The sequence below is a fragment of the Myiozetetes cayanensis genome, unplaced genomic scaffold, assembly GCF_022539395.1.
Source record: "Myiozetetes cayanensis isolate MyiCay16 unplaced genomic scaffold, myiCay2020 scf1, whole genome shotgun sequence".
Lineage (NCBI taxonomy): Eukaryota > Metazoa > Chordata > Aves > Passeriformes > Tyrannidae > Myiozetetes > Myiozetetes cayanensis.
The window spans coordinates 20,410,033-20,436,161 of NW_026086604.1; the positions used below are offsets into that span (position 1 = coordinate 20,410,033).

General features: G+C 35.6%; 1 protein-coding gene across 1 annotated transcript in view; it reads right to left on the reverse strand.

The window, feature by feature from the left end:
• The window catches only part of VPS13B (vacuolar protein sorting 13 homolog B), a 418,175-nt gene that overhangs the window by 320,531 nt on the left and 71,515 nt on the right, over positions 1–26,129 (reverse strand). The window contains 1 exon segment of the mRNA XM_050315121.1: positions 13,394–13,578. Within this exon segment, the coding sequence (XP_050171078.1) occupies positions 13,394–13,578 (185 nt within the window).

Genomic DNA, 26,129 nt, shown 5'->3' on the forward strand with positions numbered 1-26,129 from the left:
TTTATTTCATGTCACAACTATGAGTCTGGACTTCTTAGTGCTTATTGCAATGCCGTACAAACTGATCACCAACTCTTTTCTCTTAAGCACTTTCCCCTCCAGTTTTGAATTTAGAACAGGTTTCCACTGACATCGTTAGAAAGAAACTCGCATAAAGGTTTACACTCAAACTCAGCAAATCATTCAAATGAAGGCAGCAAAGGAAGTGGGAGGGCATGAGATGTGAAGACTGAGATCCTGACAATAGTTCAGTCAAGTACTATTCCCCTTCTAACATAGTATTTCCTTTGTATTTAGGAAATATTCTGTATGTGTAAAGAGAGTTTTTCAAGACTTCATGCATATTTACAGAAGGCAAGTTTTATGAATTAAAGAAGGAGTTGTTCTTATTGCTGAATATGGTAGAGGTACTACCTTGGTGATAAGCTCAAAATCTGCTAGCAAGCTGTGTTTCATTGATAACATATGGGATTCTGCAACATACGAATAGACAGCAGCATAAAAGCGATCCCACTGGGAAAGTAGCCTGGACACGAAGTACACATCAAAGCAAGTTTTATAAAAAGCTTTCTTGAAAGACAGAAGATCAAGTGCTTAGCACTTTGGTGATCACAACCACCTCATCTAAGCCCAGTGAACGGAATACTGAGTTAACCGAGGAAACCAGGAGCTGTGAGAGCTATAGCAAGATGCAATTATATGAGCTTTCAACAGAACTGCAAATGCCATTATATCAGTGCCTCAAAGCTTTGCTTTAAAGCTTACACTCAGCCTAAATTGAGTAGACAAATATCTATGGACTACTAATGCTTCTGAAGTTCCCTGGTTTGCTATATTTTTAGATGCAGTTTCCTAACACTGTGCCCAGACTAGTGCCGTTCACCCTTCTGAACTGCACCTTATCTTTGTTAAACACAATTCCACAGCATTTGAAAAGCTATTGAATACACACAGAAAATAAGCCAAGAGGGACTCTAAAAGAATCTGCAAAAAGATTAAGTATAATAGATATCTAACAGGTGTTTTACATTGTATACACTACAATTCTAAACTTGCCAGTCAGACATTTAATGCCAAGAGCATACCAAGCACACAGTCATAACTACTTACAACAGCAATATTCACTGTCAAGCATTCACACAAAAACTGCACTTAAATCCCGGGAAGCATGAAAGACAGTATGACTAGGTTAAAAAAAAAGAAAAATTGTCCTCCCTGTTGCCAATTCCTTTATTTATAACATGCCATAAAAAAAAACAAAAAAACAAAAAACACAAACACACACACAAAAAAAAAAACCACACAAACAAACATTTTGCTTTGGTACATTTTGGATGGAAGATCCCTTCTGGCAGGCAGGGCTGCCACTCTTCTCCATTCTATTGGGTCAAAATGGACTCACCTCCGATTGCAAATGAACAGACTCTTGTGGTATCTAAGTGTCTCTGACAAAGTGTCTCTGACAAAAAACCTATTTTTTTCTGTAGTCATCCTTTGGAATTGCTGAAGTTTGAAAACTTCCCTTTTTTCAAGCAAACAACTAAACCAAGTATTTAATGTAACTCCTCCTTTTGCTGAAGACAATGTAGATGGATGGTTGACTTATTCACACTGGTAACAAATCTGAAGGTACTCAGAAAAGAGTAATTCTGCATCTCAAAATTTAACTGAGGTCTGGATTTCTTAGATAACACATAGGTATATACGTTAAAGGAGAGCAACAGAATTTAACATAGTCCACAAATTCAGAAAACTGAATGGACCTAGCTACCCAAAACCAGGGCACAAGCACATTTGGAAGATATATTTTTGCTATCCAAACTGCCACCAAAAGACATCAGATGACTTCTGAGTACAATCCACTGAGTTCACACTAAATAGGCTGATATTGAGATAACAAAGAATGGATTTTTCTTAAAACATTTTCTTTGAAAATACAGTAAAAAGATAATGAAAAATATGCAAGAAGATAGGTGAAAATTAAAATCTTGTGAACTCCTTGACTTGCTAAAATAGTAACAGCTCTAAGTCAGTTTAAAAACACTTTTTGGTCTTCTTGGCTTGTAGTAAAGAAAGTGATTAATTTATTAGTATTGTTATTCATTATTACTTCAAAAATTTTCTCCAGTAATTTCAATTACTAAAATACCTGGTTTAAGATGATTTGGCTACATCACAAATCTGAGTTTATATATAGGAGAATGAAAATGCTAACTAATGCAAGACCCAGCTGTCATATGGCACACAAACCAGGTAAAACCCAAGTAATCTATCATAAGAAGAGAACTCAAAGTAGCAGCAGAGGCACACAGCTTCTACAGTGTTGTAATTCTTGCATTTTGCTCTAAATCATCCAATATTCACTACTGCCAGAAAACAGAATCAGACTACAATATAATACCACTGTGGTGACAATTCATTTGAAGAACTAAATGTAGCTTCTCAACAAGATCAGACCCCTTAGAACATTACGGTTTTCTTCTTCAAACAGCAAGTTTCCACATTTTAAAATTGGAAGATCTGAATAATTACTGCAACAGGTCAAAGCACCCTTGGCATCAGTCAAGACTCATAACATTTCTGTAACACTACCCAAGATCTGCATTTCTTCTTTCTTAATTTCTGTATTTTCTAGTCACTCCTTTTGCCCTACAATAACTGACGGGAGGAGGGAGAAATGGTTACCATAAACCCCAGTTCAGAAAAAGCATCTTTAATGAGAAAAACAACATTTGAAACTACCATGCAAGAGACAATTTTTCTCATCCATACCTAACTGATCAGGTCCCCTGTTGTTTATTAAAAAAGAAAAAAGAGGAAAATCAAAAGGAGAAAGGAAAATCAAAAGGAGAAAGGAAAATCAAAAGGAGAAAGGAAAATCAAAAGGAGAAAGGAAAAAGACTGAAACCAAGAAGTCCAATAAAGAAAAGGGTTGACTATCACAGGATCTGATATAAAAACAGTAAAAGGAGGTAAAAACAGAGTAAGATGTAGCAACAAAGCAAAGATGTAAAGAGAGGAGAAATCAGCATAAGACTATGGAATATCTGGATTTATTTATCATGCTAAACAAAAAACCAGAACAAAACAAAAAGATAAAAAAAGGTAAAATATATTTGGGTTGACCTTTATCCATACCAAACTTAGGATATTTCATAAAAGAAAGAAATTAAGGATAGGAACTGTGCTTATTTAGATGATTCCCAGCCAAAACAAAGATGCTTCTGGAAATAGCTCTCATTACTTTCTCTGAATTGACAGCAGTCCTGATTACAAAGTATGTTTTGGAGGATGTTAAGCAGATGTAGGAGCTCTTATTTTGCATAAGACAAAGCTCTCAAAATCCAGGAGCTGTGGTTAAATAGAACTCTGACATCTCCTAAAAATCCAAGATTTTAATTAACATTTCGCATAGTGTGATATGCATCTTTACAATACTACAAAGTAAGGAATACTCGGTTCAGGAGTACGACCCTTCAAAGCAAGATCAAAGCAGTTACATCTGCTTGTGCCATTTTTGATTTTCCTTTAATGCTTCACACAGAAGGGACATTCACTGGATACTGTCAAATAACACTGTAACAGAACACATTCCTTTCTACACTAGTCTCTTAATAATTACCCTCCAACAGTAAAATCAAAACTGTAAAATATTAATTTAGGAGTTTTCTTGCTTAGCATAGTTTCCTGAGAATCAAGTGTTTTACTAACTTTGTCTGCCTTATTGTTTCTACTTCTTTACATTACTGTGTATTTCTACCATTGGTAGAATTTTTCTCCAAAAGAACTTCACACCTTTAGAGACATAATACTAACTAAAAAGTTAATTGCCAAAGAGCTGTTATAATTGTAGCTCGGTATTTTCCAGTAAAAACACACCTTCTGTCCTTATCATTACCTTATTACATGTACCTTGCAATAATTGTATTCTATGACTAAGAGGTGAACTAGAAAAATAGAAGAAACATTAATTCTTTATTGCAAGGAACACAGTAATTACTTTTCATACAGTATGCATTTTTAACAGCTTAACATCTCTCCCACATAATATATTACAGGAGAAGAATACATTTTTCCTGAATATCCATGCAATTAAAAAATGGGATTTGGATCTATAATCTCTAGATTTAAAATAATCACAATGTATGTAGCTCTTACAAAAGCCTGATTTAATATTATAAGTAATCATGTGTTACATCAGATTAAAAACTGCTATTGCAGTATATTATGCTCTGGTATCTCTCTATGGCAAGAATACCACTGGTATTTCTCATCTTACCTTGCCACAAGAATAAAATGCTCCCACAAATGGAAAATAGTTGTCCATGCCATTCACTACTACTTTACATAGAAGTAACTTCAGAGAACACTAGTATTTTTTAACTCTTATTATTGTAGACACTCTTATAATAAGTTTTAAGTAACAGTTTGGAATCTGTCCCCCATAAGTTGCAACTTAGTGCAACTTTTATTTGATCAAGACTACATACATTACATAAACTCACTACTCAACATCAGCCTTCAATATCACATATTTGTAAACAGAAAACATGCTTCTATCATGTTTAATAGTTGCTTATTCTTAAAGCTTTCTACTTTTGATTATGCCTTGGCAATATTTTCCTAAAGCAAAGAGTACTACTAAAATAAACAAAATTTTTACTACATTAAGTTCTCACAGGAACGTTTTCCATTTTATCTTTACTATTTCCTCATTTCCTTCGTATTCCTTAATAATCTATTTCATTAAAAATTTCCTTGCTGATATTTCTTGCCTCTGAGATCAAAACATCTAATTAGACAGTTACTTTCCAAACTGCAAAATTTATCATTCTAAATAAAAAGGAGGGAGATATGCTATGAGATTTTCCAATTTCTTTTGGAGTGATTCAAGTTCTTTCCATAAGTAAAAAGAAATAAGTAAACATCATTAAAAGGTCCAATGAAACCACAAACAGAAAACATTATACCATAATGAACATAAACTACTGATTATTTCTTGGTGCTATAGCACTTGTATGCATTTTCATTTTCTTTTTAGAAAAACTCACTATGTAAATTGATCTGATATCCTACAAAACAGGATTCTTTAATCTGAAGGGGGAAAAGAGAGATACTGACTTCTGGAATTTCCACAACTGTCAAACTAGCTCAGAGTGATGATCTAATCTGGAACTAAGTCATGTCATACATTAGTACACTCACTAATGAGACAACATCATGACTGAGTTTGTATGTACTGATAGCACCAACACTCAGGTTAAATCCAGTTGACACGAGAATTAGAACTGAAAATAGATTTCAGTCACCATCACTGAGTTTTAGCACTAGTTAGGACTCCTCAGTTTCAGTTTTGTTCTACTGTTTAGTAAGGTCAAAACCAGCAGTAACACACTTGACATATTAGCAGTCTTTCCACATGTATGAGAAGGTTGTGATGAAGGATTGTAACAAAGGTGCATAGGGGAAGGATGAAAAACAATGGTCATATAGAGAAATAAGAAAGGTTCTGTCTGGATGGGAGGAAAAGCTTTCTTGCCATGAGAACAGTCAAGCAGTGGTACAGGTTGCACAGAGAGTTTCTTACACTTGGAGACTTTCAAGGCCTGACTGGGTATAGCCCTAAGGAACTTGCTCTGATTCCATAACTGACTCCAATTTTAGCAGAAGACTGAACTAGAGACTTCCTGCAGTCCCTTCCAACTTGAATTTTCTGACAACCCTTTTATTTTTTGCTAGGTGAAAAGAAATAGTTGCCTTTTGCTCTTCCAGAAAGCACTGTTCAGCAAATGGTAGTGTGACTGGCATCGATACTTCTGCTGTAGAATCTCTGCACAAACCTTTTTCTTAAAAAACACAGATGTCAAAAAAACACCATGTCCTTCTCATTGATGATTTATTCTTGCATGAGCAACCACTGATGCTGGCTCTCTGGTTCACTCTTAAATTGACAACCAGCTCTCTGGGCCCTCCCGCAAAAAAGAATCTTTCCTTCTGTTATCTCTGAAGTTTTCTTTTGTGTGTGCTCCGAGCACTTGTCAGAAAATTCACAGCTCCTATTATGCAGCAGATTCATGATTTCTGTTCTTCCCAGTCTTCTTGTCATAGCACTGAATTCCTGTAGCTTAGTCTCAACATGCTCTATTGCTCTTACAAAAGAAGCCACCATCTCAACCTCCCTGAGAGTTTTTCACCTGATGCAGTATCTGGTAGCTAGAATAAGGCAAAAAGGCAGCCTTCCTCCCTGCTGTCCAAGCACACCTTTCTTAATAGAACAAAAAATAACACCAGACTAACAGCTGAACAAACAAAACAGGTGCTCTCAGTCACAGCTTCCACTGCTATTTGTGCAAATAAACTACAGATTCTGGAGTAAGAGCACTATTTATAGCTCTAAGCTTAGGTGTCTTGGTGTTTTGGTAGCCCACCAACACACTCAAGAATTTGTTGTTAATTTCAACATACACTCTGAACTAAACTCTCCTGTAATTCTGAAATAATTCAACTTAAGAAACTTATATACATTTATGTATAGCTATGGATTCCATACATGCATGTATTCCTTTCACAACCTACTGGGTTTTTTAGCTTGGCTTTTTCTCCTTCAGTGTGCTGTTGACAGAATGTATCCATTCACTTTCACCACAACAGACGTTTAAAAAGTCTCAAGTGAATTTTTAAGTACATTAGATTCTTTAGCACAACATTACAAATCAAAGTTCAGCTTGTATGGATGTCTTAAGTATGGTTACCACCATTCTTTCATCTGAATACTGTATTTTTCAATTTCAAACCTTATCAGTGTATATTAATTAGACCAGAAAAAAAATAAAAAGGTAACCGCAATTACTGTTTTCCACGCATACTTGGCATTGATGGGCAGTTTCCCATTTCAGGCCACTACAGAATCATTGCTTATGGCGGAGGATTTACTAAGAAGATACTCAGCAAGATAAATCCGACTGATTACATATTGAAATGATAAAACATCCCACTTATCTCCTTTCAGTGCAAGTCGATTTATGACTTCAGAATATCAATGAAAATGTTTACAATAAGAGGAAATAAAAGCTTATACTCAACTCTATTAAGCTTAAACTGTTAAGCTAAAGGAAAAGTGTGCTTAGGTTGCTTATCCATGCTGTTTTTCTATCTGAAATTATTGTTGATAATCTACCAGACTTTCAAAGAAATGGACAATGTACAACAATAGTACTATTTACACACTGCATTCTGAGCCTACAAGAAGGATGAGGACACGTGGGGAGCCACCCACGTGAGACACTAAACTGTTTATACTGTGCAAGCTTCATACAGCTGTGTCCTGCCACTCCCAAGCAACTACTTAAGAGAATACACTCTTACACTTTGATTTTAGACAGAAAGTTTCATTCATACTCCTCAAAATGAATAAGAAAACTGGCCATGTTATATGGAACAAACAAAGGTTAAATGCCAATATGTTGCAAGGAAGTGATTAGAGCTGAACAACCTGCATTACCGCTAAACTTTGAAATGTTGGGCTTTAGCTGGCTTTTGTTTTTTGGAGTTTGGTGGCAGGGGACTAGGCAAGAGGAAAAGAAGTAGTTTTAAAAACAGGGGTATTAGAAAGGCAAGTCACTTATTTCAGTCTTTTTCCTAAGTGGTTAAAAGAACTATGCAGCAGCTCCACATCCCTTTTTTATATGTACACCTGGGAAGAATACTGAATCCTGTTACTTTCCTCAGTGTTACCCTGATGTGGTTTAGACCAGATGTTTAAATGTTACAGTATGTACATTTTCTTCTCTTCTTCCAAGGCAAAAGCAAAATAAGAGGAATATTTGACTTCACTCCACAAGAGACCTATTTAATAGTTTGGCGGTTGTGTAAGTAAAGGTAGCTTGGCTAAGTCAATGTTGACGACATACAGAACGACATGATCCTAATGAGTTGGAAAATATTGGCTCTCATGAGATTCAACCAGATGCTACTGCGCTGAGAAAGCTACTGTATTATTGAATTTCATTTTTATGAGGTAAAATTTATTATTCAACCATTAAGGTATCCCACATGAAATCTTGCATAAAATAGTTTTACAGTTACTTTCTGGAAAGTAGATTTTATTTTAACTTTAAGACATCATTTACATGAGGGATTCAAATGCCTATTTGATCACCTTCAACAGAGAAATGTAAGGTCTGCAAGCAATTTTCCCAAAAATACCAGATTAATGGAACCAAACTGTCAACAAAATAATGAACTACCTGAATAGGACAAGGAAAAAGTGGTAGCAAGTTCCAGTTTTCCAGAGTAAACTAAAGCCACATGTAACTGTGTATGTATTTTCTTGGCAGGCTGAAATAGTTAGAAAGTGAGTGCTTCAGGTACTTACTAACAAATAATGGAAAAAATACACAGTAAAATTACTCTATAGGATTAATCATGCTCAACCTTTGAAAGATCTTAACTGGCGCCCTTTTCCTAACATATTGGTATTTTGTACAATTATTTTTGTTTAAAAATTTGTATAATGATAATTGTAATAATGTTATTAACATCTATACCTGCAATAATGTAGAAAGCATGATGTATTTCAGATTTTTTTGTTTCCACTTTTATAATGACTGTAACGTAAAATCAGGATGTTTCACAAGCATATGCAAGCACAAGAACTAACATCATTTAATTGACATGTAACATGCTGTTGTGTTTGTATTCCAAAGGATTATAAAATAAAACCAAAACATAAATTTCCAGAGATTGTTGATTAAAGACTACTTTTGTTCTATTTTTCTATGTTAGATGTAACACATTAAAAAAAGTTAGTAATGCCTTTTTCTTGACCCATGGAAAAGAGCAAAAAGCTGTTTGCAGCTGTTTTACTTATCCATTTCTTATGCTGCATTTTTGTCACTTGTATTCCCATCTACTATTTTAAATTTTCTATTCCTTTTGTTCTTGCATAACTATTTTAGGCAGTATGCATCAATCCTGTACTTGAATGGTAAAGCCTATTCATTTAAGTACTAAGTTACATTGTTTATATTATCTCTATTTTTTGAATTGCCTTGGCTTCTCAGAACCCTGAAAACACCAGCCCACATTTGAAAAGAACCTTTGCCAAGTAGGTGTTTAAATATATGGATTACAAAAGGTGTCACTGCAATGAAGGGAGTTAAGGGCTTTCAAAAATCCCATTAAATTCTTAATCAATTAAAATTAAAAACCTGTTCTTAGCAGAATTAGATAGTCTCAAGCTAAGAAAGACTAAATATTTAAACGTGTTTATAAAAATATCTCTCTATAAAAAAAATATCTTTCTTGGCATACTTATTTTATCTGTCCTCCACAAGTTCTGAGCTCAATCACCTAGTTCTTTTTACTGGAAGTTTTAAGATAATAGACCTTACTAACACATATGACAAATACAAATTTTAGGTAGTACAGACACTTCATTTTTAAATTCTGTCAGAAACCAAACACACACTTGCTTTTGAGACTTTAGATTTTTTTTTTTCGCTCCCGACAGCTTGCCTTTGGACAAGTTAATTAAAAGAGAAACTCTCAGATGATCTGATGAAACAGATAACAATAATAAAAACCTAGGACATATCTGAGCAGTGTTTTTCTCCTAGTAGGAAAAGGTTTCTGAAGAGCAAGGGGAGGAAAGTAGACAGGGAACAGAAGAGTGTTAATCTTAAAGCAATCATCCCTTCTGGGTTTCTATTAATCTATTCTGAAGAAGAATTTGTAGAGGATAGAGCTTGGAGAGGTTCTTTGGAATCCCTAGACCAACTTCAGCCTCAATTACTTTTGAAAGAATTTTTAGAGCAGGAAACCATTTCTGCTCCAAACTAAAACTTTAGGACAGAATCCCAGATACCAGCTATAAATTCTGTTCATATGTTTGTGGAAATACACAGTGCAGAGCTCCCTTTTTAAGCTAGATCCATAGAAGGTTTTTCAGCAGTTACATTGTAGACAGGTTCCCAAAGAGGCCTTTGTACCTTGTGAGCCTTTCCACAGCATGTCAAAGGCCAATAGACACATGCCTTTCTCTGAGGTTCTCCCCTCCTCCTGCAACTCATGTATCTGTACTTGTCTTCGTATTAAATTTTGCCTTTCTTAACTTTTACTGTTTTTCTACTTTAAATGTTTTTACCTGCTTCTCCTTGTTTTATCTTCCTCTGAAGCTCTCTTCTCTTTTTATTAGATGATACTCTTTCTCACTTTTTTATTCCTTTCCATTCTTTATTTCTTTTGTGACCCTAATTTCATCTGTTCTTTTCCTAGGGAATATCCTAGCTCATATTATAAGCACAGTTTTAAGAAATACAGTTTTAAAACTGGAAGAGATGGTTGTGTTGGAAAAAGCATACACCTATGGACCATAATTCCTGCTAAAAAATACCTTTGCTGTGAGGATGCTTGGGGTACCACTTTTGAGTTCCATTAATACTGAATCACTGCGTTACGGGAGCACATCACTCACAAAAGCACCTGGCACAAAGGCCCAGTAAAGACATAAGCCCCAATAAAGCTGAGCAACAACTGTTTCAGCCCAAGAATGCTCCTCAATCACACGTGAAAAGAGGGAATACAGACATAGGCAGTTGAGAAAGATATAGGCTATGTAAAGAAATGGCAAACACATTTGAGATTAGCTACGTGCAAGTAGTTACTAGAGAAGAAAAATTTCAAGTCTCAGTATATTTCAAAATCGGTAGAACAGATCTGGGCACCTAACTTTTAACTGGACCATTAATATAAGAGGCCACATTTCATTCACAGAGGACAAAAAAGGCATGTTGTTCTACTGTGTACTAAGAATGTGTAAAATCCTGTGATCCAGCCTGGAGCAGGAAGATTTGCTGAAAACCTCTGGATAACAGCAGACCCTTAACAGGAAGACAAACTACATAAGTCCTTTCCTTTTTTTTTTGAGAATAATGTCATGTATGGGCAGGGCTTTTTTACTTATCTTTAACAGGGGTATAAAAGTCTAGATAAAGGTATAGCTGTTTGTCCTGCTATATTTCCAATTAGTTAGAAAGATGGCTTTTAGAAGTTTGAAAATGGAAACATAGAGGATAATTTGGGCAAGTGTATTCATGAAGCACATAGTTCATGATCCTTTGTAACAGTAAAATGAAAGTAAATTATTTCAAAAAAGAGATTCCCTGAGAAATAGGAAAAAGTGAAGGAAAGGGCATCTTTAAGCATGTTGTTAATTTTTCCTGCAAGAAAACTACAATTTCATGGAAGCACAATAAGAAAAAGCAAAGGAACAAAAGTAAAGAGCTATAAAAGAAAATACAGCAAATGTGTTTACACTTGCATTATCTGTACTACATCAATCAAAGAAACAATCCACAACACCATGTGGATGGAAAGCTATTTTCTCTAAGTATTACTTCTGTGTGTAGCTAAAAATGAGCTGCCTCAGATGGAAAACCATTGACAAAAAGGCTATTATTTCCTTGAGATGCCAGGTTATACAATAAAAGCTCATCTGTACACCCACAAAGATTCTCTGAGAGACAGTGGCTACTGCCAGGCCCACCACATGAGCCGTCTAAGGCCAATCTGCACCAGCCCAGAGGAACACAGGGGCAATGGCAAGCAGGAACTCCAATCAAGGACTCTCAAGGAACACTAATCAGCTGTTGTTTTATTTTGGAGAAACTAATTTGAATATTTGTATAAGAATGTCAGCGCATTATCCTCATAGTTACTTTACTGGGAAAGAAAAAGAAAAGAAAGAAAGAAAAATGAAAAAAAAAAAAAAAGACAAAAGAAGAGTTGAAATTCAAACTTCCCTGTGCAAATACAGTCAGGTAATTTTTAGAAGCTTACATACATACAACATTACTGGTAAGAGTATGTAAAAGCTAACACTAAGTACAAGGACGACTTTCAACAAGGCAGAGTACTGCATTTTACACACCAGTATTCAAACAAAAGGTAGCTGGCTTACAGAATCAACAAAGCCAAAAATCAGGACAAAAGGATAGACAGCAATCGCTTCATAGCCTTGAACACAAAGCTGCCTTCATCTAGTTAATGCGAGGCACAACTACAAAAGTATAAAATTTACCAGGTCAAGCGTTAAGCCATGAACAAGAAAAGATCAAAACAAGTGTACTATATTGTTCATTTACTTAAAGTACTTAAAATGTGTGCTCCAGATTTTTATTCTGCAGAGATATTGTTAGCAGAGTTGTATCACAGTTCATTAAACTGACAGACTGAAACATGTTAAATGATAGAACAGGTTAGTTTGAAACTGTGCAAGCCCTAAGACCATGTGAAGTGATCAAATGACGGTATTTTCAGATTTCTCCAAGGTGTAGATTGTAAACCTGCTACATTCAGAAATACCAGGACTTGAAAATAAAACCTCACCATTTCTCTTAAGGTGACCCACACAGAATGAAGGATTTAAAAGAACAAGTGACTTTTGGGAAAGCACTTTGAACACTTATTCCAAGGGTTACACAAAAATACAACAGTTCTTTTGCAACATTAGATCGATCAACAGAGATTTTACTTTAATATAAATAAGAGGAGTGAAAAAGAAAAACAAGATTGAAAAAAATAGGACTGAAAGACTTTCAGTAGTCTAATCTACCATTCTGCTTCAAGTCATGATTTTCTACATCTGAATCATTCTCCCAACACATTCTCCAAGACTGGTAATGATTGAGATTCCAAAATATCTCAGTTATTCTTGTTATGGGTTTATTAAACAATAAATAAACAATAACAGCTATAAGTTACTATAGCCTGCATAGAAATCTAAAACAAGGAAAAAAAAATTTAAAAAATTAATTTTCTGGATGACCTTTATTTACTTGAAGACTCTGGTTTCCTCTGTAAATTAGTCAAAATGCTTAATTTATTTATTAAGGATGACAGGTAACGAATTTCATTATTTATGTCACCAACACCAAGACTTGCGTATCTTCAGCACTTTCACAACAGTTAAGTAACATTTATTTATGAAACTGGATGAGAAACATCTGCAGCTCTTCTAAAAAATTCAGTGTATGCCATTGATTAATAAAGCCCTTAATAATCCAGCTTCACCTCTGAATGATCCTAAGTTACAACATTGCACCATATAAGGTAGCAAGGGTGGATGTTTCAGATGAGGGAAGCGTGGAAAAATTATCCTGTATGGGAAAACTAAATGCATCCAGAAATTGGTGCCAAGGAGTGAAGCTGGGTGGCTTAGCTTACATCCTGGATTTTAAGCATAAGCTATAAATACCCATATACACACAAAAAACATTCTGTCTGTTAACTACTGTAAGTAAAAACCCAGATTTAAAGGATATAGTTGCATTCACATTCACTAGCAGTGCTCTGTACCACTATAAATACTTAACTAAAAGCATCAGATATTTACCTGAAGTTTGGAAAACCTCATTCAGTAAAGGTTCATTCACCACCACTGAACTGACATGTTCAACAGGATGACACCAACTCTGATAAATAGTTTGAAGCAGAAGGGTTTGAGCTCTAGTTGCTTGAACGGTCAAATTAGGGAGCTCAAAAATGCATTCTGTTAGTGGGACATGAGCTCGCTTGGTCCTGTTTAATATGGAGAAAAAAAAAGGAAAATCAATACTTTAGTGCATAAAAATAACAATTTTAGAACTTAGTCACAGAATATCAAACTATTAGCAGTTAGTTTGTAAGGTTGGAACTCAATGCCTATTGGATTTCTTCTTGTAAGAGTTGATTCTGCTTATACTGAAATGAAATCTAAATAGGACCTGTTGCATCATTTGACTTTATATCCCTCTCCACAACACCACAGGAAAAATCATATATTTTTATCTAATTATCCCTTGGTTTTAAAATACTTAATAAAAGTAATTCCACATGCTCCCACCAAAATAAGAGCTATTCAAAATTACACAGTTATTAAAACAGAAGACACCTGGTCAAAAATTGAATGTTGTGAATTTTTTTATTCAAAAAGCTTACAGTTAATCGCTAAATGAGATATGGTCAGTGACCCAAAAAACATGTGGAGAATATTCATACATGAAAATACAAAAAGGCACATATTCCATATTTCACTGAGACAGTGCTCATTAAGTGACTATACTATTTTTCAGTGCCTTTCAGTGAAAGTTTTTTTTGTTTGGTTTGGGTGGATTTTGTTTGTTTGTTTTTAATAGGGGTCACAGACACCAAATAGAACAAAAGTTACATGTGCCCTGTTTGGGGGAACTGTGCACCTCCCACCTGCCTTTTCTGCTGACAGCCAGGTAAAGATCTACAGAAAACCACTTTGGCTCAGACAGAACAAAATGAACAAAGAGCCTGGAACTTATTCTGACCATCTCTACCACACAACATGCACCAGAGGACACATGAAGATCACTGTCTTGTGGGTACAGTTAAATAAAACATGGTTCCCATTTCAGCTCCTCTTCAGATACACAAAAAACCCTCTGTGTAAATGTACTTATATTCCTATAAAGACTCAAAGAAAAACTCTGGGTTCCATGAAAAGCACAGGTGGAGACTACCACATTGTGACCTTTCCTGATGTTCATCTCAAGTTAGAATTTGAACTTGTTTGCCTAAAATTTCCTATAATTTAAGTCCAAGCTTGGTAATCTATCAAATTAAGCAGAAGAGGTACGCTTAAGTGAAGAAGTATATAAGGCAATTCTGTACTTAGGAAAATCCGTTCCTGTAAAATAAAATGGTATATACATTATAAATAATTTAGTTTAAAACTCAAGATTAAACAGACAGCACAACCCATTTCTTTTACATAGAACTGAAGCTGGACAACTAACTATGCATGTTCACAAAACCTCTGCAGGCACTACCTGAAAAGAAATGTGATGCATGGTGATATCCTGGAATTCTTTTTTTTTTTTCCAAGACATGTACTGCCATCCTTTATTATTTATCTCATTACAAAAGTACACTGTAGCATTTTTCCTTTCTGGTATTCCTTCCTTTTGTTATCCTTCCAGACAACATTTTTTTCTATTTTTCCCCTCTTACTTCTGAATACTATTTTGTAGAATTAAAACTACAGAACTACAGAACAAAGTGTCTGAATATTTCAAAAGACCGGTTCCATAATGTAAAGGGAAGGATGTAAATGGGAAGGAAGAAAGTAGATTGAAAACATTTTTCAGCAAAATTTAGGACAAACGTGATTCTGCAAAAATTCCATCTAAAATAACAATTTTCTATTAACAAATTCATGTACTTTAGAGGGTAACTGAGGAGCTGTGACAATCACAACACAGAATATGGCACTGGAAAAGATTTTGCTTTAAAAGTTGACTATTCAACTAATACATATTACAGCTACTGTATGACCTATGCTACATTCAAAACTAAAAGTTTCACATAAAATAGTCCCTTAGGAGTAATAACAGTGTATGAATTTTTTTTAACAATATGCAAATCCTACACTTACTGTACTTTAACAATCCCATAGGAATAAAGTCTCATGTTTTTTTCGGATAAGTTGGGGGGAATGGGAAGTTGAAAAAAAATCCTTTTTTATAGAAAAAAAAAATCAAGGCAGGGGGAAGCATTGTACCATGTGTGCAGCAAATGTTGCTTAAAGGAAATTTTAACTAGACCTGGCTAGTGATGAAAGTACAATTAGAATTCAGGATTTATTACAATAGTTTTGAAACACAAACAATGCATTTAAAAGATTTTAAAATATGAGTTTGCTACCAAACTGCACCTGTTAATAGAGAAAATATATCATTAATAAGGTATTGAGCTATATTTAACCAAGTTTTTATGACCCAAGAGATATATTCAAGCAGTAAGTGAAAATAAAAGTACAAATAATTTTTTTCAGTAAACCAAGTCCGAGCTGTGTTTCTATACTGTATCATTAAATTTGTATTAAGCAACTGAATATGACTTCATATCAAAACTCATCACCATATTAAAACAGTTATGGCACATAGTTGGAGTCTAAAACCACTACTTAAACATCATTTTAAAACTGCAACAGCAATAGAAATAATTGTTTCTCAATCTTTACACTCAAGAGTTAAGATGTATTTCTGAACATATGTTCATTTAACTGAGCAGGTTAAAAAACTACCAATTCAAACACTCTTCTCTAGGGGAAAATAAACCCTAATGTAACTAGCAGGATAGGCTACTCATTAAAGCTGAACTTGGACAAGTTCCAGAATAAATTTAAGGAAATATGAACAAGCGAGTCTTGCTGTGTAGTGGCATGGAGTGAAAATGAATCTGTCCTAATTAAATGATTTTTAAATACACTTTGGTTGTACCCAGTTTGCTGACAAACTGACTTGCTGAAATATTTGGATAAATCTGGCATACCATTAAAGAAAATAGTTTTCTTCGCTGTTTTTGAATGAAAACATGAATTGGACCTTCTTATACACCAAGCATAGGCACCCATATAACCAATTCACAGGCCCGTTATGAAATATTTTCAGTTTGTAGACTTTAGGAACAGCAACTCATTCTTGTAAAATCAACACCTCAGAGTGACTGAAAGAATAAAGTGGTGAACAGCTGGGTCCAAAGGTTTATACAGAGTCCCCAACTGCAAAACTGGACCCTGCAAAATGTTTGAAAAAATTTGATTTTTGTTATTACTCATATCCTGTACAGTAAAATACGATTAGTTCATTTTTTCCACAATAACAAAACCAGTAACCTGCTACTAGAACCCAGCAATTGTGCCTTAGAAGAACCTGCATGTAATTTAAATGCCCAAATAATTTCAGTCAGCATTTGCACACCTTTCCTCTTGGGCAAACGGAAAGTATATGCTGGTTTTATGTGACATCAATGAAGGCTTCATCTGCATACCTACAACAAACCTTTATTTATTTCTACTTAACCTGATGCTTCGTATCAACTTGGAGAAAATTACAATTTTGATCCTTTTTCTTAACATTTAAGCAAATATTATTATCGTAAAGGAAACAATGACAAATATCAAACCTCTGACACGTGGAAAGGGAACTGGAATTACTATTGTTTTAAATGCAAAACTGAAGTCACTGCTACTCACAAAAAAACCCAAAACATATCATGTCCACATATACTAACACAGTTTTCAGTCTTCAGTCAGCAACATACAGTTATTCATGCCAGAGGGCCAAGTTAATTTTCATTTAAAAAATAATTAAACTGGTTTAGAACACTTCATTCCAAAAACACCTCAAAGATTGATGTCTTGAAAACTTCTGCTCTTCTACAGACTTCACTAAAAGCTGCCTGACATCTTACGTCATCTCTTACACAGATTAATTTTCAGGAGCTGCAGCTGCCTTGGCCTCTTATTTGTAGGAAACACTGCTAATCATACAATTTATTACAAGGGAGAAAACAATGAACTTAAAGGCTCACCACTTTTTTTTTTCAGGAAATCAAAACATTAACTTAGTATTCCTGGAAATTTCATATACGAAATGAGAAGAGTACAATGCTATCATTTTTAAACTGACTACTGTATCATTTTTTAAACATTAGTTCTGAAATTTGTCAGTGATGAAAAAAGTTTTGTAAAGTATTTAGTCATATGTGAACTTCAAAAAAACACCCCTACAGATTTCCTTGAAACAATTGTGCAAACAAAACAATACAGGCAGAGTAAAAGCTTCCATATGGTTTAGAAAATGAACAGAGATCAATTCTTAATTCTTAATAAAATGTATGTTTTAATGGAACAATAAAATTTTAACTTTACACAGCAAAGCAAAAATGAATAATTGCACATTACAAGAACAAAAATAATAAAATCAAACAAATATCTAAAGGAAGAAACCTCAAAAAAAATCCATTTTAAGCAAAGAATGCAAGACTCTGGACATACATGTTAGAAGCTCTAAACTCATATTTTTAAAAAAACAATTTTGATTCGATATATTTGGACATTAAAAGTTACGATCATTAGAGATTACAAATTATGATTGCTACGTGCAAATAATTATACTGGTTTGCGAAGCAGCAAGGAAGTGAAAATCAGTGACATTGGTAAGACAATTTTTTTAACTTTACCTGCAATGAGATACCATGAGGAAAAAGTGGAAGACTGTAAAAAAAGACCTGGACTGTGAGGGTAGGAAAGTCCTAATTTTCACCAACCTAATTCCAGTCACACTAAGCATGAGATGAGTCTTTCCACCCACTGGATTAAAAGTTTAAGAAAGCAGTCAAGAAAGCAGTCTATGTCCACTTCTAGTTAGGTCATTGCCTATGTGCCACAAAATGCAACAGATCTGAACTAAAAATCTGTTAATACCAACAAGGGATTGGGGGTCTTCAGTCTTGTTTTTGGACACATGATAAACTAAGGTGGCTGTTGAAACTTTCATCCACGAGCACATTAAACCTACAGCTGCACTAAAGAAACATTTAAGTATTTAGGATGTTAGATCAAATTGAGTTACTAGTTTATCAATGGGAAAGATGCTAGAGGCCTTAACACCCATCAAATTGCAAGTGAGGGTCAAGTGAATTGCTATTTATTTCTTTGTAAAAAATTTCATTTCCAATAATTAAAGTGATATGAGCAATCTATAGAAGAAGAAACTTACAAGTTCCCTGCTCTAATGAGATTACAACCAGACCTCAGCCTTCTTTAAGTGCTTAATATATATGGGTTACACACATTAAACAACTTAATCCTATGCATAGAGTTGCATCTTTAAAGAACCGAATCTTCAGAACTCCACAAAGTATGGGGTGGACATCAAAAAACAAGGGATAAGAAACTCTCCTCGTTGAGATGCCAATTTGGGACTTTTTTGTTTGTACTTTAAACATCCAGCCTTTCTTTACTTCTTCTAGAAGGTCTAAATTTTTTACTTGGATCTAAGAATCTTCCTGTCATTGATGGTGGGTATAAGTGAGAACAAGGAAAGGGATATGACATTTAGCTGCATTATGTTCAACAAGATCCAAACATAAGGATCATGAGAAAAGTCAGAAAAAAAACAGAAACAGGCTGGAAAGAGACAAGGGTTTTCCATAGGGAATTACTGGCTCGATGATGGTGTTACAGAGGGAAATCATGTGACAAGCAGAGATCTTTTATACCTACATTTAAATTGTGCCTTGTATCTTTTCACAAGAAATAGCTCCTACCTGAAAAAGCAAGACAAACTAAATGACATCATTATCATTTACCCCTTACGTAAATGTTGGGGGGATGGGCAGGAAGGAATCACCTGGAACGTGGAGATGCTGTAACTAAGCAGCTGCAGATGAACAAAACCACCAGGGGTAACCAGGGAAAATTTCCTAGTGGTCATAAACCTCCAAACTGCAAAGATCTGTGTTTATTAAACAAAGCAAGCATTACCTTTTTTTTGAAGCTTTTACAAATCCAGTATCATTGCTTTATACACCCCAATGTAATCCAAGCTCAGGGGTGGTACAGGGTTTGGGAAACTGGCTTCCCACAGAGTAGCCCGCTTTACTGTCCAGGGAAGTAACCCCATCCTCTGCCTTTCCTCTCCTCCTTCTCCTTTCACAGAATCCCAGAAGCAGCAGAAACAGCCATTAAATCAATCGTCTAAATCTGCCACACAGAGCCATTTGGTTGCCATTAGCAGGTAAAACAGGGAGCTGGAAGGGTTCAAACATGCTGGTGCTCAGTGAAGAAAACTGCACCGACAAACCCAGTTCAAAGGTCTTCTGGAGAACTAACACAGTTTCAAATTCCTTGCTGAAGATTCAAGGGCTGAGCACAACCTCAACTTCAAGTCAACACTAACAACTAATCTCAGTAAGAAAATTTGTCCAAAGAGGTAAGTTGGTTCTGATTTGGGGGTTTCTGTGGATTTCTTCTACTAAAAACTTGTGCATAGTGTTTATTTTGTTTTATAAATAGATGAAATACTTTGATGGAAAAAAAGGACACATTTACACTGAGAGAAAAAAGGTTACTTGAAACTGTGGCAAATCATTTATAGCTAATCAGAGAAGTAAGAAGGTGAATGTCTGCATTAGTGAAACAAAATTAGTATTTGAACAAAAATATTGCACTAAATGGACATGTCACAAACAAGATACACAAGACTAAGAGAAACAAAGCCATACCTTTAAAAAGCCATTTCTGTAGTGCCATACCTTTCCCTTATCATCCCCTGCTAAACGGGGGGGATTCACAGGCAACTGCTCAATTCTGTTAAACCCAGAAAGACAAATCACAACAGCTGGGGGTTGGAAGGGAGATCATTTAATCCAACCTTGCTGCTAAATAAAAGCACTTAACCCAACTCTTTGCCTTATAGTTCCTCAAAAGCCAATTGCACTATCCTTTAAGATAGAAGTTACAGCATCAAAAGGAACTTGCTGGAAGCAGGGAAACGTGTTTTGTTTTTCTGATTACCAGAAAAGCCTTTAATATAGCAAAGGATGGATCAAGGGTGTCTTCAACAGCAAGGACATGAATGGACAAGGTGTGCTAATGGTTCACGTGTACATCTGCATAACTGCAGAAAGAGTATAAAGGCTTTAAAATTACTATACTGTGGCCTCATTAAGTAGCAACCTCAAAAGAATTTTAAAGAATATCAAAAGCTATTTAAAGCAAAATATTAAATCTCAGTAAATGCATAATACTTTGTACTTCAAAGACTACAATTATTTTTAAATCTAATTTTAGCATCTTTAAGCACTGACTCCAGCATTACTTTACACCATTCATTCCTCAAAAATAATACAAACTTTAAAGCAGATTCTATTTATACACTTTTCCTGTGTTCAGTTTTGGTCCATTCACCGTATGCCTCATAACATTTACTTCATTAATTAAAAACTCTATGCATGAAGAAAAGACACTGAAAGTAAAACACATCAAAGATATTTTCTTGTAATATGTATACACAGCCAAATCCAAGGTGTATCTAAAATCAAAGTCATACATGTACTTTCAGAGCAACAGACTAAGTTAGTGACATTGGAAAAATTCCATTTCTATTTGCCCTTCCTTTAAAAATTTAAAATACAGAAATCAGATACTTAATTCTGTCACTCTCCATGCATATGCACATTTCTTCACTATCAAAGTGAAGAAATGTGCAAATATATTTCTTTATATTTCATTGTTTATTTTGGAATCAGCCACTCAAAGAGAAAACATCAGCACAGAAAAAAATCTCATAGGCTTTTGTTTAAAAAACATACATGTTATAATGGGCAAAAAAATCTGATCAATTGAAAAACTAATCCACAATTTTTTTTACTAGTGTCTGAGCTAACATAATCGTTTCCATTTCTTGCATTGATATCAGAAGTACCTGCAACAGGTATAACCATTTCCAAATTTGATAAACAGGTTTTATTCTCACAGTATATTGTTTAAGGGCTTTATATCCCACCTGAGCCTGACTCAGTTGTTCTCTTGTTCGTTTTTTGTTCAAATGGCCCTCTAACGTTCTCATCCAAAATATGCCATGCTAAAAAATCTAGTTCAGAAACTGGGAGCTGATGGCCTTTAGAAGATGAAAATATAATGAAAAACACACAATGTTTACCAAACATACAGGCCCAATGGAGGTCTAAATGTTCACATGTTTTCAATATAGTACCTATGTCTTGGTATGTACACCTGACAGGTTACTTTAACTTACTTTAAAAGGCGTTCCTAAAGAAAGGGTAATAAAAAAATGCAAAGCTATAAACAACAAGGATAAAAATGCTCGAGGAAAAACACTGAGGATGTTTCCTTGCACACAAATGCTTAGCTTAGAACAGATACTGATCTATGAGAAGGACTATTCCTAATAGAAAAAAAAGGCACATCCGGGTCCTGGGGGAAACAAGTGTGAGGAGAACACAGCAAACAAATCATCCTGGACACAGGAATGAATGCTTCTCCAACCTAGAGATGAACACAGATGCAGTAAAGCTGCTAAGGTGTTATGGACAGCTGAACATGCACAAGATTATATTTGGTTTATTTGAGTCAAGATAAATACAGCTTTTTTAAGTAAAATGGTTTTAGTTGCCATTTATCACGGTTAAACTTTAACTGAGAGTCAGACTAACATGCTTGTAAGGGCAGGTGCATAATTTAGGACTACAGAGTTTCTGGTGCCTACTGTTTGAGAGTAAAGCTCTGTAGAGTCAAAAAAGGATATGCTACCACTTGCCCAGCAACATTACAGTGATCCATGAATGTAATGAAGGTAACCATAAAAACATAAACAAAATCAGAAGCACGTAGCTTATTCAAGAAGCCTTTAAACATAGAGTTTTGGTGAAGGTGGAATATTTGATACGTGAGGTGAATAATACAATTTCCTGAACATAATTCTATAGGGAACTATATTAGAAGTCCCAATGAAAGAAAGGCCATTTTTTCTTCAAATTATTGTATTTAATGACCACTAATTCCTAAAACAATGCTTGCAATCCTATCAACTCCCATGGCATTGTCTTAAAAAGAAGATGCAAACAAAAAGGTGAAAGGTAAGAGAGCAACACTACAGTACAGTTCTTCAGAATTCTGTGTAATACCCAACATTTGAACAGGGCTGGCTAGCAGAATGACATCACAGTCAGCTTCAGGGTGCAAGTTGCAAGCATCCTTGACTGCAGACTAGGGAAGCCAAGTACAGGCTCCAGCACTGGTCCGTGGCTGTGCCCACTGCTGACCTGTTGGCTCACTCTCGGTCAGCCTCAGATCGCAGCAGCTGGCACCTTCTCAAACAATGCTGAACAGACCAAGCGTGTCAGAAGCCATTCTCAGTCTAAAGCCTGGCCATGTCCTTCTTAGCTTTAATTTTACTTTTTTTTTCCCGCCTTCTGGGAGTGGAAGGGAAAGCCACAGGTATGTGTACATGAACTGAGCCACAAGAGGCCACCAGGCCTCAGGGTCACAGGTGTTTTATAGAATATTTAGCAGCCACCTAAATATTTAGATTTATTTAGATGACAGCTCAGAGACCAAATTTCTCTTTGTAATTCAGAGATACACTTAAAGAGGTAGAAAAAAAAAGGCACAAAATTGCATGCAAAATTCCAGAGAAACAAAGGGCAAACTTTGTGTGGCGAATTGCCACTAGTGCATCTTTCTAGCCAGAGTTTACATGGGTAAAGCTTTATAATAAAGAATATCACTGAAAATCCTAACCAGATCATTTCATAAAGATAGCTTTAGCACTAAGAGAAAAAAAAATTTCCAAATACATCCAGTGCAAAAGGAATATATTTAAGGGATTCAATTTTTCTTTAGAATCTATGCTACGTAACAGCACTTCAGCTTTAACACAAAGTTTTTGAAACTTTTCATCAGTCTCTAACCAAAAAGCGTCTTTAACCCTGAAAATCCCACACATTTTGAAATACCATTTTGCTTGGTTTTAGTACAAATGCCAGCAAATACTGATGGCAAGTTACAACAACCAGGATTAAGTATTAGCATGTGCAATCACTTTCCCTGGACAGATATTAGTTAATGGGCTTAATTTACTTTCACTGAAGAGACTTGACAATTAATTAGTCTAAATAACTACACTGGAAACAATACAGATGACCATCATTTACTGTCAACTCTGCTGAATTTCCTCTTCATGGACAATACTGAACAATACAACTGCTTCCAATTTACATTGATTAAAAGTGAATTTTTAACAGATTTGCTGAATGCTGCTTGCCACATCTGCTGAGAAGCAGTAACATTAGATCTGGACCTGATTTAAAAAAAAATTAAACTAGAGGTTTGCAACTGAAGTTAATTTGTTGTCACACTAATCAAGCTGCAAGTCATCTACTCAGGATGCAAAACTCTTCCTTGTGTTAAGAGCTTTTCTTGGTCACTGACAACAGCTCCTTTCAGAAGTCGAAAAGTGCCCCAAAATGCTCTTGTTTAAATTTGACATATTAATATCACTACAGATTATAAAATGTTCCACACAAGTTCCTTAAGCATCTTCATCCTTATACACAAGCACTGGCTCCCTTGAACTTTTATAATGCATGTTAAATCACATTCTCAATTAAAAGTCCTTCTCCTGTTAAAGCTCTTAAATCACCCTTTATTACTGATCACAATGTGCTATGATAGCTACTCCTCAAACACAAAGATGCACAGTTCTGAAACTCTCAAAGTTGCTGGTCACAAAGCCCTACCAAAACCACCTACCAGTAAGTTAATTTAAAAAGTCTGATTTAGTATTGTGTTCTTTGATGCATTTTCTAGGCAATGGCAGAGAAGTACACAATGCTGAAGCAATCCAGCACACGCCCTAGACTGATTGTTCACATCTGAGGCAATTCTACACAACCACCTCTGCAGAACCCCAGAGAATGACTGCTGCATTCTGCTTTTGCACAGCCCATATCACTGGCGTATCTCAATAGTTCAGACAGGTTTTAACATGTGCTAGTTCCAACTGGCACAACGTTGACATGGCTGAAACTCCCCTGTCCCATACACTGATGGCATCTGTTCAGGCATTCAGTCTACCCTGAATTTTCATCTGGCAGATATATCCAATTACTAACATAACTAATAGTCACAACTGAATGCTACAAAATGAGTTTCATGTGTTTTCAACCTGTTTCTACTTCTGACCCAGGAAACAAGCATGCCCTTCAACTGCCCATGTGAAACGCAATCCACACCCAATCTAAATTGACATTACTCTTGATTTACCACGACTAGCCAGTAAAACAGGCTGCCAAAATCAAGACCAAAGTGTCAATTTATGGGAAAACTTCCTAGATTTATGATCTAATGTTCCCAGTCTGTGGATATCTGGCTCTGTGTTTCCTGCCAATAGGGTCCACTTAACTCTTACAAGCACAACTGCACAGAACAGCACGACAGCTATGTCTTGTGACTCTCAAGCTCAGAAAGGTACTGTGATTTCTAGTTCTAAGTAGATCATTCCACTGCACATGCCCTGCAAAGATATTCCAATCAAAAAAGTAACAGAGACAGATAGTTCTCCTGATCCCCCATACTACACTTTTAATCCTCTCTTCAGTGCGCAGTAATTCCTAAAATCTCCTACTGTCATCACAGTAGTACCTTGGAGGTAAAGGCCATGTCACCAGGAGCTAATTTCTTTGCTAAATAACTTCTTACTGTGTAAGAAGCCAGATCTTCATCTACCAGTCTGCTTGTGGATCAACATAAATGGCTCTCACTCTGGTCAGTTCATTGGGATATCATCAAATGCACACAGGATTTACAAGACTACATAGAGCAGACATGCAGCAGGTGCATATCCTAAGTCATACTGGAGCCTATAATGACTTTACTTGATCGTATAAGGAATCTAACAAAGAATTCTGTCAATAAGAATGCAGCTGTATGGCACACCAGTGCGTAGCTTTGACTGAGAAGGATGTTTGCCTTGTAAGGGGACACATCATGGAAGAAAATGGAAGCAAAGCTGTATACTTTGTTACTTCCCAGTAACAAAAAATTGAGCAGAAACCTATACAGTAATAATGAGGGCTTTAGAATCCTCTGTTTTTGTAATGTTAATATTGAAGTTTAAAAATGTAAGAGAAACTAAATTGTGTGTACAAAACAACTATTTCAAAACTACATGGTGACAAATTCAAAATAAAATGCAGGAAGGCAGGGAAGAAAACAAAATGCTGATGTTTAGGTTGCTGGCAAAGTATATTTCTCAATGTCACTGTACAATGTTAGCCAAAAGGCTAACTTCCTAGTGTGCCAGTCAGAGTAATCAAAAGCTGTCACAGATAGAGATAGTGAGAACCCTCCCACAGACCTGATAAAGAAAAAAGGGAGTCAGGAACTGGTTAAGAAAAGCAAAGCAATAAAATAACACACATAACTGGACCTATATCTAGCTCAAAATATACAGAGGACACTTCACTCTCATTCAGATATCAGAAAAATAAAAGGTTATTAAGAATCTATATTGTGTAATGTTAGTTTAATATTCTTTAGAAGTACAGGAGCCCCTGGTGGTCTAGGGGGTAAAGGCGCCGCGCTATCACCGCGGAGACCCGGGTTCGATTCCCGGTCAGGGCCACTCCCGGGCAGGTGGGGCTCGTTAGCCCTTAAAGGCAACCCACCTACGTCCTGAGGACCTCGCTGCCACCATCCAAGCTCGCTTGGCCCCGGCAGATGAACCTTAGGATTAAAGGGTGGGCTCAGT